The sequence below is a fragment of the Chaetodon trifascialis genome, chromosome 9, assembly GCF_039877785.1.
Source record: "Chaetodon trifascialis isolate fChaTrf1 chromosome 9, fChaTrf1.hap1, whole genome shotgun sequence".
NCBI classification, from domain to species: domain Eukaryota; kingdom Metazoa; phylum Chordata; class Actinopteri; order Chaetodontiformes; family Chaetodontidae; genus Chaetodon; species Chaetodon trifascialis.
This window is the reverse complement of record NC_092064.1, coordinates 25,551,356-25,568,512: the sequence shown is the minus strand read 5'-3', so window position 1 is coordinate 25,568,512 and position 17,157 is coordinate 25,551,356. Positions and strand designations below refer to the sequence as shown.

The following is a 17,157-nucleotide window of genomic DNA, read 5'->3' as shown; positions in this document are numbered from 1 at the left end:
ACTGGGTTGTTTCGAGTTCAGCCTTACCTGACCAGAATTAAATGGCTTAAAGTGAGCTCTCAGTTTGTGCTATAGATGGAGGTGGGGAAGGCAAACATAAGGGTGTTTGTGGGGCAGAGGAAGCTGACAGTCTGATGTTAGAACTTCAATGGTGAGTCACAGCTTAGATTTCCATCTTGATATGTTTTTATCTTATACATGAGTCGTAAAAAAAACAAACAGGAAAACATCAGCGACATTGTTTCACTTGAAACTTGTTTCTAGAATATTCCTGAAACATGGGAATTAAAATAAAAGACTTCTAAGTCCTAAATATGATCATAAATAAAATAAGTCATGAAGACTTATTAAGATTTTTTTTTTTTGAGTCAGGAAAATAAACAAACAGTACAAGGTAAAGTCTGCCTTGACATTTCTGACTTTAATTGGCTCGTAATAGATCAAAAGTGCAGTCTTATCTTACAAACTTCTGTCATGCCAGCTGTATATTCTTTGTTTATCCTTATCAGCATGTTCCTCAGTCCTTTCTGTAATAACTAAATCACCACCGCTCACGTTGTGCCTCCTCCTTCATACAAAGAGGACACTTGCTGACCTTCTCACTGTGTTCACTATCATAATGCAATCTGAAAAGGTCACAGAGGACTACACTCATACTAATGATATTTGCCCTGATTGATAGGACTGGCGCTGTAGTTACACATAACCCTAAAATGCTATCCAGTTAATATTTAATGAGACCAGATTATCTTAACCTCAAACAGGGCCACTATAAATACAGAAGACTCTTAGGAGTGTTGGCAATTTAAGAATTGTCCGTAGTGAGTGAAGCAATCTAATGTGATGTTTTTGAGATGTAGCCTCTTGCGTGTGAATGTTTCATCTGAATGCTGCAGGTAGGCCTCGATTGAATCAGCTTTAATTTGGCATCATTTGTAGGCTTGCGTGTCTGCGTTAATGTCAATACAACACATTAATGCGCCCTCATGTTGAGGATCAGATGCTGCTTGTTTGAGATTGTATTTGATTAAGCATTTGACATGTTTCCTGGTTTGGGATGAAGGTTTATTGATGAATCAATAATCTTGTTGCTGTGCATGTAAATACGCTTACTCCTCATAGCCAATTTTTCCATATTCATCACGCCTTGAACCCATGCGCGAGGTCTTTGGTTGTGCTGGGCTGCAAAGCTGTGCATCTTTTCTGCACCCTTGATCCACAAAATTTTGCTGGGTGTGTTTATACCATAAACAAAAACATGGATTGGGATGAGATACTAGTTTGATTTTCAGCTGAACAACTGCAACATCTGTTCGATTTTCTATATAAAACAGAGCTGGAATACGAGATGTGAAACATGGTGCAAGTGGCAATAGTTTTACAACAATAACTTGGGATGAATTCTGACTTACCTTATTACATTTCCTTTTCCTGCTAAAACAGTTTTCTGGGCATCTGTTGTCTTGTTGATATGAACATGCGACTTTGCATACAGGTGGCAGTTCGTTCTGAGTGCATAGCGTATGTCTTTGTATATGTAGATATGTAGATATATACATTTAACAAGTTTGCTGTGTAATAAACCAAAATACTGAGATTTTATACTTGCTCTAGCTCCTGTAGGCAAAACTGTGAATGTAAATAAACAAATAAATACATTTGATTGGACATCTTTATTCAATTTTTTATTCAAATGTTTTGCTGTGTCTGTTTAGAAAGCAAGCCAACCTACCCGTCTTTTCCGAGTTGATTTCCAGCTCTAGTTCTGATTGGAAGTCTACAGCTATGAGGAGTCAGCACAAAATGGCCCTATCAATAACAGAGACAGAGTCAAATATAAAATAGTGTGAGGTACCACCCCGCATCAGAGAACTGTCTGACAGACAAACAGCACTTTCATATGCCTTGTTACTATTGCAAACCCCTGAAAAAATCTCCAAATATTAAACTATGTGCATTTTGTGAAATGCTGAAATAAGCCCTGTCCTTGAGCAGAAGCTTACTGGAGGATACAGACAACAGATACAGTACAAGAATGAAATGTTCCTGCTGATAAAATGCACCTTCTGAGAATGTGACCGCTGCTGGTAACACAGCTGTTGCTCATTTGTCTTTGTATGGTCAATGAAGCAGTATTGAATGCAGCTGCTCAAGTTGATTTCACCTATTTCACATCTGCTTTGGAGTTGCTCTTGCACTTTGTAAGCCAGCATAGTTTCTGTGGAAGGGCATGAGACATTTGCTAACTTCTGAGAGGATGCCATCATACACAGAGATTTCGACTTCAGGAAATTCCACTTGTTAAACGGCTGCTGGAAAGAGAAATAAAATGGTTGATTTCCTTTTTTTTTTTTGCACACACCTCAGTGAAAATAGATTCTCTTGCGAACTGTATTCCACAGCACTGAACGCTTATGAAGCATATCTTTCCAACATGCAATTGTGTTGTCGGAAACTAGTAATAATTATTGGTGTCGCTGGAGAATAGGCTGTCTGGTTATTTGGAAAGCCTAGAATTATTTTTCGGAGGAACGTTAATGGAACAATCTACCAGACAAGGGAAAAAAAAGTTGGCTGGTCTATATGAATTTTTGGCCCCAGAAATACAATCAGTACATGCAGACATCTCCTGGGACAAAGATGCTAATGGACTCTTAATCTGCATACATTAGCATATCACAAAAACGAACAAGGACATAAAGAGGCACCGTGACTTTAACTTCATTAACTTCATCACTTTAACTATGGATGGAAATAGTAATTGAGTAAAAGTGACTGAACATTTATAGTGGACACATTCCTCCCTTTAAATTACTTATTGCAGTAAAACATAATCGCTTAAGTATGTGGCAAAAACATGTTATTATGGTCCTTGTGTCCTTGCATTTTACTGATATCACTCAGACTTAAATCTGTGCACAAGTCAGTCACACAGCTTACATGTTGTCAGTTGTATGACATTTCAGGTGTATAAATAAGCTGTGGTGGAAAATTGGCTTGTAGGAAAGAATTCATTCTTCTTGTTAACTGAGAAGCAGCTATGGCTTTAGTTTAATTAGTTAACCTGAATATCACACAAGAGCCACCCTTTCAGTGTTGATTTGCTCAAAATTGTCAAATAAAGGTTATATATAACCACTGTTTCAACATCATTTAAATAATCATTTCATTTCAAAGCAGGTCTTAACTAGATGTTGAATTAAATCTACTGAAATAATTATATGTAACGGACCTTGTGAATCTTATCTGAAAATAGTAGTGCTTACAGTGTAACTCAACGATCCCCCTAATCAGGTAACCTAAAGTTGGAGTAAAATATTTACTGGAAAAAGATCAAAAGAGTGGAGACTTTTCTGCAGGCATAAGAAATGCACACATCACAAGAACCCTTTAGATCTCATGAGTTTCTGAAGTTTTTTCTAAACCGTTGAACTGAATTACCAGAATTTCTAAATGGTATTTAACACTACAAGTTATGTCCTTCATCATTTGACTGTAAGTATGCTATTTCTGCCATATTTTCTTCTGCTGCAATGACCCAATTTCTCCTCAACGATCGGTAAACTTTATTTCATCTTATCATCATATCCTGAAGGAACTGTATAGTCTCACGTTGAGAGATGGCCTGACTTAGAGATCACAAAAGAAACTAAAACACAGCTCGATATCCCCAGAGCTGAAGCTTTCAGGAGTCACAATCCTATAAATTAATGGAGATCATTCCTCCTTTTATCTTTTATTGCTCTTTTAAAGTGTACAAAAATCTGTACATTTGAAATGAGACATAATGAAATGTCACACGTAGGGACTCGCTCTGCCTGTCTCTCTGTCTCTTTCTCTCTCTCTCTCTAGCTCTCTGTAGCTCTCTCTCTCTCTCTTTTCATGGGTGAACATCAAACGTTGCCAGCAACCAGACACAAGATAAACAGTTCATTAAAAATTGGGGCATGTCATCATTCAGAGAATCGCAGCGCTCAACCTGCACCTCGATGCAGAAGAAATAACAAGGCAAACAAACAGAGCGCTCTCGTCCAAGGATACACCTGGACAGAAGCACATCTTGGACATTAATCAATTCATCCAAAGAGATGGGAGGATTAAGTGGTGAAAGCCAGAAATCAGAGGTTAAAGAAATTAAAACCTAAAAAGAGACAGTGCTGTTCCATGAAAGCAGCATAACACACTCTAATATGATTTACGCTACTGCCATATTTAGATTTTTAGCAGCTTGATATACTGTACATTACATTTGTAATCTTATGAAGACACTGACGCTTATATAATGTCTGCAAGCATTTGCAGCTTATGATTCTTATATAACTTGCAGATGATTACGTTCAGTTTTCACAGGTTTACTATTTTTTTCCCCTCATTTTCATTGAATTTCAACCAGATCTTGTTAACTGTCTTGTCAGGGGAAGAAAGATAAGCTCAGAGTATCGTGTACCCCAGGTATTGTGATACTCTGTAATTGGGTTGACATAGATGTAAAGCTGAACAGAGCTCGGGGAGCCGAACAAATAACCGTCTGGATTGTGTGATCTTTGGTGAGAGAGAGCACGACATTAAGTCTCTGATGTTGGTCAACCCGCAGAGGCACAGGGTTTGTGCTTCTCCTGAGGGGAAAGTGTTTGTGAACCAAGGTAATTAAATGTACCTTTTTAGGCTTGGTGTGGACTGTATATTCTGTGATGTATGGGGTGTGCTCCCTTTGATATTTATTTATGTCTTTTGTAAACAGCAAATGTAACTGGGGTTAGGCTACATCATCCAGTCTACTTTGGGGACATAGGGAGTAGATTTTTGCTGTGTCTTTTGGGTGTCCTGCATTGTTGTGCTATAACAATATTGGGTGAAGGCGCTACAAACTCCAACCCTCACCAAAAGAAACTGATGAGATTGTAGGTACAAGCTGCCAAAGGGCTTCATGTGATGTCTGGGCTCAGTCTTAGAGACAGGGTTAGAGGAGCTCAGGCATCCCGGAGAAGAATCCGTGCTCCCTCACACTGAGCCAGGTGAGGTGGTTCAGGTATTTGATTAGGATGCTTTCTTGTAACAATATCGGTGCCACAAATGTCCAGCGCAGTGCCGTGGGCAATTACAGTAAGGAGGAAACATACCCCACACAGCCCAGAAATCCCCAGGAGACCTCTGGAAGAAGCTGACTTTGCCGAGCTTGCTCCTAGCATGACCTGGACCCAGATAAGAGAAAATGGATAGATGAATCAGTGGATGGAAGGATCAGTGGATGAACTTTAATCATATCGTTTCCATTTTAAAAATTACAAATATTCCATTTTTTGCTGAGAAAAGGATAAAAGGAAATGAAAGAAAGTAAGAAAATCTTATACTGATGAAACTCATTTTGGGTTTGCAGTCGTTCAATAGCCAGTTGTTGCTGGCTTGACTTCTAGATGTAGCTACAATCAACGTTTTGAGGTGAACCAGGTCAACATACCATGACCTGCAATTTGAGAAATCCTTTTAAAAACTGGTGGATTGCCACTGAATAACTGCTCTGTTTTCTTGTTCAGTTGCCCAAATCTCTACCAAATGTCCCTGACAAGCTTTAACACGTTGTTGTGCTAAAACAGCAACTGGCCACGACTAAATTCAAAATCAACAGTAGACATTAGCAAACCGGTATTTCAATCTAACACTATTTTATGCATGCAAACACGTGTGGTAGTTGTTAGTAAACAACCTCAAGGTTTGTAGGTCTTTAGCATCAAATGGTGGTGCAGTGGTGTCATTGCAGTAATGCTTTATATCAAAACTCTTTTTCAAGGGTTGAGGACAGCCAAACCTTGCTATGGGAATGACAAGATGAAAATAGATGTCCCCTAGATTTTTCCTGAAGATAGTCTGATATCAGCGTGTCTGGCGTCCTTCACCCCCCCGTCCCTCCCAAAGGGGAGGCTCCGACAATTATGAGAGAAGAAATGTGTGACAGGTAATGGGATTTTCTCTGCTTTTAAAGATTATTATGCTTCTCAAGGGATGTGCGGGAGGTATAATACAACTTACTCTCTTTCGGATGATAGGCACATCATTTATATCTTTAGATCAGATTCTGCCCTCAGTATGATAAAAAGACAGAGAGGTTTCACTGTGCACTTCCATCCTAACACCCTTGAACACTTGCACCTGACAGTAGCCAGGGAGGAATTTTATTTTACAGGATGTTAGGAATCATAAGTCAAGACATTCAATAGAGAGATAATTGCAGAAAAAACTCCAGAACTGGCCAACTCCGGATTCCTTGTTGGCAGCCAATTTTGATGACTTTCACAAAGTAAGATCTATTTTGAGGTGAGAATGTTACTCACATTCCCACTTTGCATGAAGACAAGCAAAATTCACAAAAAGAAGTGTTATCATGGCGTGTGCAGTGGCAGACTTGGCTGCATTAAATTACCACAGACAGGTTATACATATCCAGCCGTCAGCAGATGCGTTATGCAACATTATTGTTCCACAAGTCTGTCGCAACCTTAAACCAGTAAGTGATAATAATGGAAATGAAATGCATTTTCTTTTCTTTTTTTTCCTGATGTTTGCTCTAAGGTATTGGACACAATCATGTGGACTGCATTACTGAATAAAAAGTGGAAATGGCTGCAGGGTAAGTGTCAGAGGTTCTGAGTAAGTGTCACTGCTAATTTTGTTTGTCTTTGCAAATTATAATGAGTGCTCGTTTCATTACCCGGAAGCTTAGGAGATTTATAACAAAGGCACTGAGGAAGAGTACGACGTGAATTGCCTACTATTACTATAACTGTTAAAGAGCTTAATTATTGTGATTTTATCATCATATGTCTATCCCCCTGCTTGCTATGTACATATTGTTTTGTCAATATAATATAAAATGATAATTAAACAAGGACATGTTTCTTGAACATTATTCTGTAATGGCATTTTTAAAAACACAGTTGTACATGGTGTGTGACAGGACATACAGAGGATGTCATGTAAACAATGTGCTGTAGGTGGAAGTATCTGATAGAATCTGGCTCACTGTGCCACTGGACATTCAGCGGCCGACCAAATTAATTTTCTTGCAGTTAACATCAACCACCGCCACACAGTGCTGGAATACAGCAGAGGAACAAAACAAACAAATAAATAAATAACCAGTCATGATTTGTTTTATCAGGAAGCACTCGGGCGAGGCATCAGCCAGTGCATAGTTGCTTGGGCTGCACTGCATTAAAAGAGACATTGCTAATTGTTTATTATGCTTGAAACTATTTTTGTGCTAGCTGCTGACACCTGCTGTCCTGCCGTCTGAATGCCATGTTATTCTGGGCAATTGGAAAGATGAAAGCAAATTAACATTTCTAATGCATCAAGTTACAGACTTTATGTCTTCTTTAGTTTATAAGAATCCTGCACTCTTGGTTTATCCCCAGAAGGCTAAAGTGGTGGGAAGAAGTAATTTAAGCAATTATTAAACTTCACATTTCTGCCTTGCTTATGCAACATGGACATACTTTTTCCCCTCATGAAGATTATCAAGGGCTAATGGGAATATGCAAATCCTGTCTATATGTGTTTGGAGAATTTGGAAAAGGCTAATGACCACGTTCCCATGAGTGTGGTGGGCTGAGATCACCAGCAGTTAGGCCTTGTCCCCTCTTCTGTTTGTAATAATGAATGCACTGCAGCAGCATGTGGTCAGTTTCATGAAAATAACGCTGAGCCGCTGTTTCACCGACAATGTCATCCTTCTAATGTTAACTATCAACATTACTGTGAACTCCAAATCTTGCAGCGACTCTCTCTTAAACAGGATAATTAAAGGGGGCAGAGCAGGACCGAGCCATGGGTGATTTTAGATATTCTATGTGTTAAACCTTTTTATCTAATGCCATGGGAACAAAACTGTCTCTGATGGAGCTTGGCCAGCTATGAGAAGAGGAAGCTGATGAAGCTGCTCAAGTAAAACACACCTTTGATACTCACCCAAGCATGATCCTGACTTAGATATGCCACATGAAGTTGGATAGAGAAAGAGACTCAACAGGTAACATTAAGGTAGAAGTTTTCTTTTTTCCATTTTCACTCTCCTGACCACCCCATCCTCAATAAAGTGGTAATATTACTATATAAGATCACTTTCAACTCAATTAATAGTTGAAATGTACTCCATGTAACTGCACGAGGAAAAAATATTGTTTCAGCTTCCTTAACAACAGCACTGGAGTGTATCATCAAGTTTGTCCTGTAAATTTAAAACATCAGATTCAATTTTCTGTGGTGACATTTTCATTTGGCTTCCATACAGTCTTTTAATAGCTCAGGTTTGTCCATTCAACCATGCTGAAGTAAGAAGAGATGTCTTTCTTTAAGTCAGAACAGGAGCGACTGCACCTATTAAATCTTGACTCGGAAATGGCTTTCAGACTGATATTTATTAATGTGATTTGCATGAGAGAGTTGTGTCTGTCAATATGGGGACCATTTGCTGGAGATGAAAAACCTCCAGTTGTATTGTCTTTAATCTAAGCAAGACTTTTGTCAACTGCACAGCTTGCAATTGTTATCACACTGACAAAAACACACAGATGTAAGCAAGCATACCCACAACACCCTGAGGAGGGAAACAGTGCATCATAGCTGCTGAAAATGAATGCAGACTTAAACGGAAAGCGGTGAGACATGAAATGCATATGGAAAGAAATACACTGTGCTGTAAGCAAATTGTCTTTTTGGGTAATCTCACTACCACAGACAAGAAAATGATCAGGCAGGAATTCATTTAAAATTAATGTTCACTGATACTAACTGCTATCACTGGTTGAGCTCTTGCAATACAAGATGCAAGAAAGCCAGGGTGCACTGTGGTCATATCTCTCTGCACTGGCTTTATTTACGGCCCTTTAAGAGCTTGCAGTTAGAGGTCCTTGAATGGGGGGAAACAGTTTACAACACCCCTTACAATACAGCAGAATTTCTGAAGTTAAAGATTTAAAGTGTAGCTTGGTGTTGACAAAGGACCTGTCTGAAGACTTTGACAGGAAATCTTTGGGAGGACATAGCAAAAACCAAAGGAATACATCAACGGCTGTGTGGGCTGATAACAGAAAGCACAGGGGAAATTATCGACCAATATCAAGTTATGGCAGATATATTGTATTAGTATGTATGTTGGCAAAAACTCAAGAAGAAATATCACATTTTCTAGATTAATATTTACGGGCAGATAAACTATAATGAGCACATACATAAGCCTGCAGTGATGCGCTATTGTTCCTGCAAAGCAGTTCATTAAAGATAATGGCAATACCATGCTTGGATACATGTGAATTCTTTACATGTAAAAATCCTTCTTTCACTTGAGCTCAGAGGCTGCAAAGGCTTGTGGATATCATCTGGCACTGTGCTTCCACCTCAGTGGTGTTAACAAGACATGAGGACTTGCTGTGAAAGGTCAGTGAGAGGGCAAATGTGGATGGATACTCAATTTCCAGTGTAGCACAATGAAGCAAACAGCTCTTAAATGTATAACTTTTCTGCAGTGGACTTTATTTCAGTACTGGTTGTTTTTTTTGTTGTTTGTTTTTTTTTTACCACGCTCCCATGTTTCCATTCGGTATATGTGTGTACATATACAACACATTAGATCATATATGTATGCACATTTTTTTTCTATCATAGGACATCGCATGCCATGCCAGAGAAAATCTGCTGTATATTATCTAGTTTAACTAGATATCTGGCTCTTGTTATTCAGATCTACGCCAACACAGATCTTGTTAATCGCTTTGACAAACATTGCATCTCCAGTGTGCCATAAATCAAAGCAGGATACAGTTGTGGCTCCATCACTAGGGCCTAATCTGAATGTTTCAGCTGGTGTCAGCTCAGGGACAGAAAATCCATATGCCTTCTGTGTGTATAGTTTGCTGTATTGCAAATTGCCAGATATTGTTCTGTCTTGCATGTGACATGGCGGAGTGTTGACCAATCTGCAAACAAAGCCAGCTGGTAAGAAAAAAAAAAAAAAAAAAAAGCCTGGAAGACAATATTAGCTTCAAAATATAGCATATATTAGAATGAATATGTACACCATGGTATAATAGACTTACAGGAGTAAGCATCTTAACACGAGTGAGCAGAAATCCATTTAAACCAACTCTGAAAAAGACTGATTGAAAATCAAGTATACATTCCCCTCCAACTTACTAAATTCAGGCCAAACTCATTTTATGGAAAGACATCTGAAGAACCACTCAGTTGTTACCGCACATGGCTGTGATTTCATACATAATCTCATCCATCAGATTCGAGTACTTTTCAGTCTGACTGGGAGTGGTGCACATTGGCTTTCAATGGAACATTACTGCCATCTAGTGTGTTTGTGGAGCAACTGCTTGCAGGCCTGACGATACAGCACAGACAGACATGTTCTCTCTGCCATTTTATATTGTTTCTTGATTGAAAACTGAGAAAGGGAGCAAGACATGGGTCAATAAATAGAGGAAACAAACTGAAACTTGCTCTTGCAACAACAAGCTGAGGTACTTAGCTGCTAGTCAAACGGATCCGGTTTGACTGCTGGTCAGACCTCAGCATGACTGAGTGCACATGTGTTACTCTAACGTGAAAGGGTAAGGACTTTCTTTCATTTGAAATTCTTCTTCTGTTTCTGGACAGTGCTGAAACAGCTGGATATCACATGAATTGTCTCTTTGTGTCATTGGAAAACACTTAAATAATGTTTGAATGTCTCTAATACTTATAGAAAAACAAGTAGGGTGTTGTCGTTGCTTTTACACAAAATGTGCTCAAGTTTGCAGGCTGTAGCATGCAGATTTAGTCTGACTGATCCTCTAAATCATCTTTTTTTTTTAAGGCCACAATCATAGATAGTATCGACTTTGCACCTACTTTACTGTGGAGAGTTCCCCATGCAGAGTTTAGAGTGATAGCTGAGCCATGACGGGGTTGGCCTCCATGTTAGAAGGTAAAGGAGTGAACCTTGAACAGCCAGCAGAGGGAGATCACAATGTACGCTGATAGGTTGTGGTATTCACATCCATTGGGAGAGACTTCCTGTGAGAAGGTCATTCTTATGTGAGGTTTTAAGTTTACATCCCGAGGCAATTTAACTTTAAAACGAAAGAAATTAATGAATCCTCAACAACTGCAAGCACAACGTCCATATTTAGACATTTAGCCACCAGAAGGACCAGTGGAGTGACGTGTTAGCCAAAAATGTGAATTTAATTTAAATCAATGCCACACCTCTGCCATCTTTGCTCATTAGTGGAAATAAGAAATTCTTTGTTGAAAACTTGAGAATTTAACTAAGAGTAATGATGTTAAGAGGTTTAACATTTACACATGTTTTCTTTTTTTAAATCTCACCACATTCTGAGGTGCTTATGTAACAGAAGGTGTTCACCAGCCGGCTCTCTGTCCCAGAAGAAATGTAAAATTAATCAGCATTAAATTCTGTCTCCAGTGTGCTAAGCTGATAAAATAGTTTTTTACTCCTTAGCTTACTCATAAATGTCTCTCTCTTTGGCTTTGCATATGCATTTTTTCTTCAGGATTTTTTTAACCCCCCCCCCCCCAAATGAGACTAAAATTCCAATTTATTAGACATTACATAATTACAGGATTTAAATACACTCTAGAACTAGAGCAGTTAGATGCACCTATACATTGTAATGCCATGCAACATGTCAGAGCTGCAGTAAATACTATCGTAAATGCTATTGTCTTGACTCAGCCCTGTCATATTTCATTACAGGACAGTTGCATTGTACTGTAATAGTAAGTTTTTTTTAATAGCACCAGGGTACAAAGTGCTTCACAGCACCAATATGTTTTTGAATAAATAAATGCAATAAACAAAAGCAAAGATTGTTGAACAAATAAGAGCAATAATAACAATAACGCCTCTGAGAATTGAAAGCACTCGGTCTGTCCATCAGAGGAGGTACAGCAGTTTGTATTTATCTATTTATTTACATATTGCATTATTTTTGTGATTACATGCAAATGACTTGATACAGCTCAAAATGTATTTTAAAGGCACACACCTTGTTCCACGCACGTTTTTGCTTTGTATCCTCTTTTATTCTGATGATCACACATAAGCATCCATGATTACCAATGAACACAAAAACACTGTTGTCACGGTAATAAAGACCAGCTTTATTTTGTCTTCTTACAATAGCTCGACACATAAAAGGCTTTGCCAACAAAATGGGTGCACGTGAAAATAATTTCTCAGCTGTAAAATGTTGCAAAACAAACATGGCATCACACATTGCTGTAATCACCATTTCAGCAAAATGAGTCTCCACGCAGAACTGTTACTAACAGGGACGAAAAAGTGCCTCGCTGAGAGATTGTTGCAGCATGTTTTGTCAAACAATTCTAGGAAATAGTGTTCTAGCAAAATAAGTGATGTTTAGTGGACTAAACCAACAAGCATTTATGTAAAATATGGAAAGGATGAAATGAAATGTCCTCATTAACAAATTCACAAATGAGTAAGACACATCCTAATGAACAGACTCACATACAGTGGTGATAAAACTGAAGCATGCCTAAAATCCGATCCATTTTGATTCATGATGTCATTCAAAATAGCCTGAGATAAAGAAAATCATGTCCACGTGAAACTATTTTAACTTTACACAGAACAGTGTCGTAAATGAAACTGAGTCTTTGAAAAGTGCACGGTATCCAGTTACTTGAAAGCTTTGGACATTTTTTAAGAAGGAAGTCATTTTAAGTTTAACGTTTCTCTTGGGGATAGTGACACATGTTGTTGAGGGGAGAAAATGTTTACACCCAGTCGTAATATTACTTCCACAACAGACACAGAAATCTGATAATATCAAACGTAGACTCTTAGACTAGTGTTAAACTTGTCACAGCAGTTTTATCTGTTTTTTACCAGCGCTTCTAACAACAGAATTGTCATTTTCTCATAGAGATGAATAATTAGTTCTGTTATAACCACCACTTAAATCATAAGTGACCTGAGGTATGGAGCAGTCTGTGAAGAAGTTCGGGAAGGCCAAAGTGCACAGTGCGTGATCTTCTATGGGCCCAGCAGCCTCAGAGGGACAGTAGACAGGAGGCTGGGCTGGGCCTGTACGCAGGCTCCCCCCTGGTTTCTTAGAGGACCCTGAGCAGCTAGTCCAGGGCTCAGAGTAGAGAAGACCACCAACTAAATGGTGAGCATCGTAGGAAGCAGGATCTGGGCCTCCCATCTCTGGCTGCACCCGGAGAGGCATGCTTTGATAAAGGTCCTGGTCGCTGACCATGTTGCTGTAATCAGGCCCCAAGAGCTCGAAGAACTCTGCAGCCTCAGGATTGCCTCGTTCCAAGTCCTTCAGCGTCATCCCAGATGTGGAGCTGACTTTGGAGCAGTTGGCAGGCTCAGTGAAGAAAGAGGGGGGCAGATTGCGATGCCTCAGGGGTGGTTTCTTGGCTTTTTCACCCCTTACATCCTTCACAGGGCTGAAGAGAGCTGCCAAGCTCTTGCTCTGTAAGTTGGCCTGGACCCCATCACGCTTAGGCAGAGTTTTGCTCTGCAAAGGGCTGGGCTGAGCTAGGGCTAGGGAGCCTTGTCTTTTAACTGGGGCATCTGCTACCTTTCCTGGCGTTATAATACCAGTGCACCTTTTGATCTGCTTCTGTAGATACTTCCGGTGGTTGACTTTCCTCTTGGATTTCACTGGCTTGTCCAGAGCCAGCTTGATATTGCTGGAGGCTGAGTCTATGAAGCTCAGCAAGTCCCTGGTGGTCTCTTTGTAGTCCTCATCATTTTCTGCCTCACCGAGGAGACTCCCATCCAGATTTTTCTCCACGTCGTATTCCATCACAGAACCAGGGAAGCAGAAATTCATGAACTGGGGGTTCATGATTGCGGTCTGAACAGCCATTACTCTGTTGAGCCCAGCGGCTACACCTGTGGCATCCGCTGTGATCCCTGAACCAAAAGTTTCTTCAGTGCATGTCGTTTTTCTCTGACAAACACTTGGTCCTGATGCTGCTCATGAAGTTCCTGTAAACATTCCAGAGTAGAAGTGACGGACTCTGGGGAAAGCGAGGAGATCTTTCAGGGGGCTGGACTAATGATGTCAGAACATCAAAGAGGAGGGGCAAAGAGACCGCAGGACTTAACTCTTTGCTTGTGCCTGACCACCTGCATCTAAGAGGGATTTGTCTGAAATTCCCTGCTGGGTTGAAGACAATAACCTCTGTCAGAACTCTCCCCCTTTAGTTTAACTGTTTGTGTGTGCTCTGAACCAAAAACGCTGTCATGAATCTGGAGGTGATGACTGTAACAGTGAGCAGAAAAGCCTTGATGGATGGAGTAGTTTTGCTGGGCAGAATTGTTTTACAAAAAACTCTCTATTAAAATATTATGCATGATTATTAAAGAAACAGTGTTCAAACCAACAAAGCTAAATATCCCCCACTAATCTGCATCATTATTCATGAATTCCTGCATCCTTTTCAAAACTTTTTAACCAGTTTTCAATCATCATGCCTGCTGAGGTGTTTCCTGTCTGGATTACTCGATAGAAGTTAACTTGTAATCTAATTAGTGTTCATTTAGGCCCTGAAACAAACCTAACTATCAAATCCAGACTGTGCAGCAGGGAGCAAGGCTTCTTTTCTGTGGGAAAATCTTTGTGCCCAAACAGATGCCACTATTTGGGAGAATCTTCCCAACTGCTTGCTTGTGTCTTAATCTGCTCATGGCAAAAGTTGATTTCTAGTGCATTCCCAGGCCAGTGGGAATTTCTGCCCTGGCCTGACAACTATTATGGGCTGCCTTTGACATAAAGCCCTACAGGGTCTAAATAGCCTCTATTCTTCGCCCGGCAGTGAAAGGGAGCTTTGTGCCAGAGATTCATTAAATTGCACCTCACAGCCCCTTCGTAAAATGGGTCTCAATAATGAACAGTCGATTTAACTAGAAAAGCTGCCGGAGCTGTTAAATTAAAGGGGAATAAAGTGCAGTTCAGGCTCAGTGTGCCAGAAGAAATGTTGACCTTAAGAAATCCTGGGTATGAAACTTCTGTTGTAAACAATAACGTATTTACAGGACGTTTCTTGGCCAGCAGTGAATACAATAGAGAATGTGTCCAAACGCCAGATCGTTATGTTGCCAGCACTTATACCAATTTAAGTGGAATTTCAAGTGAATTTTGAGTGAATGGACCGTTGGACATAGTTTAGCTATACAATAAAAATAATGCCATTTAATGTTATGTTGGACTTGTTTACCAGAGAATGCAGAAGTGGAAAGCTTCATCTATTATTCTCATTCCAAGTTAGAAGATGCTGCAGCTGAATAATTGAAAGAAGACTCTTAGAAAAGTGGATGCTGAGGTGAGGTAGTGACTTATTTAAGAGCTGTAGGGCTGAAAAAAAAAAAAGTCTGAAGCAGCGAGGGAGTGAGGCCTTTAAAAAAATTCTTTCTTATGTTAATTCCTGAGGAGAAAGGAGACAGTGAAACTGATAGCACTGATCTAATTATCTGTGGCTCAACACGAGTGTGACTGAAAAGAGGTCCAGAAAAACTCAAACCTATGACCAACAAATAGTTACAAAACAAAGAATATCTTTTTGTTTATGCAGCTGGACGTGAAATACCGTCTGTTAAAAGAAGAATTCATGAGGGGAAACTGCAGACTTTGAATATTCAGCTGTGCTCAGGCATCTGTTTGCACAGTCCAAACTTTCCGCTCCTTGCAGCAGTGAGTGCAGCAGGAAAAGCCATATCGTGACATCTCATGAATTCAGTGTGGGGAGTGCTGAGCTTTTAACGCCTGCCCAAACTGATTTTGTTTCCCTCTCTTTGCTAGCAGCACAATTTTGGCAAAGTGACATCATCACAGTCATGGCAGCCATATCCTCTTTTTTTTCTGTCAAGGAGCTTTGGCTTTTGTGCTGGTGGGTCATTCACATCACAGGGCCTGACGCACAGATCCCGGAAACAAGTTTCTATTGTTGCATAAAGGCTGAAGGGCGAGAGGGGATGGGCTGCCTCAGACCGGCTTGGAAAAAATATATGAAGTGAGAACACAACTGAGGAGCTTGTTTCCACTCTCAGGACACTGAATGTGAGGGTATGATTGGATCTGGAGTTGTTTTTTAAATCCTATAATGGACCAGTGTTTATTTTAGCGTTAATCACCAAGGTCAAACTATGGATTGCACTTTCAAAAACTCATTATGCTTGGACCTTTGGCGAATTTTAATTTGGAGAAAATCATTAGCGATCTGTTGCGGCTTTTCCTGCAACCAGCAGGTTGTTACGCACGTAGATCCATACTGTTAAGACATTGTTAACATTACCACCACACGCTCTGGCCCTGAGAATTTACTTATTCAGCAGCGCCCAAGCCCAAAGGAGCTGGGCGCTCAGTGCGACGTGATGTGACACACACAGGCTTAATCTCTTCCTACTGGTGTGTGGTCCCTGTCTGAGCAGGGACACACTCAGAGTTTGGGGTCGAGCGAATACTAATAACACCTTTGATTGATGGCCAGTGTCAGCGACTTAGAAAAGGCTGGTAAAATTAATGACCTCTCAAAGTCCTGAGAAAAGTTTAAGGACGGCATTTAGTGGCTGAGACCCTGTCCTCCCCCATGTTTAGCTATGTTCCTTTCTGCGGGGGTGTCTGAGATCCAGTCAAGCCTGTGACAAAATGCTGAGAAGTCAGGCTTTGTGTCTCCTGGTAGAACATCAACCCATGTACCAGTGCAGGACATGTTCCCCATCTGCTTCACAGAGTCGTGTCATGTCAGGAACCTTTGCTTTCAAGGAGGAGGGGGAGGAAGAGACTCGGCCAGAATAGTTCAAAGAAAATTACAAAGCAAGACGGCGTGTTTTTATTACCATTGCTGACATTTAAAAAAAAGGGAAAAGAAAAAAAAATTGTGACTTATGGTGAACTACAAAAGGCTTTTTGGTCCCCGCCGCTTCCTGCGTCCACTCACTGCCTCACTCTTAACCTTCCATCAACCCGTCCCCACCTCTCTGGCACCCCAGGAGTTGTATTAATAATTTTACTGGCAGGGGGGAACAAACCAGGGTCCTCTGTGCTGCAATTTAGAGCTTTAATGGCAGCCAGCGAATGAATGTGTGCCAGGGGGAATCCCACAGGTTGG

The 17,157-nt window shown here is 40.2% G+C and overlaps 1 protein-coding gene across 1 annotated transcript; it reads right to left on the bottom strand.

The window, feature by feature from the left end:
• Positions 1 to 12,011: 12,011 nt before the first annotated feature.
• Positions 12,012 to 14,053, bottom strand: LOC139336652 (protein FAM181B). Its single transcript, XM_070970818.1, has one exon. It carries the CDS (start codon positions 13,911 to 13,913, stop codon positions 12,951 to 12,953), a length of 963 nt encoding a protein of 320 aa, XP_070826919.1. The 5' UTR covers positions 13,914 to 14,053; the 3' UTR covers positions 12,012 to 12,950.
• Positions 14,054 to 17,157: the final 3,104 nt, after the last annotated feature.

Bases quoted from the DNA above. Each gene is read 5' to 3' on its own strand.
- LOC139336652 (XM_070970818.1), bottom strand. From the start codon at position 13,913: ATGGCTGTTCAGACCGCAATCATGAACCCCCAGTTCATGAATTTCTGC.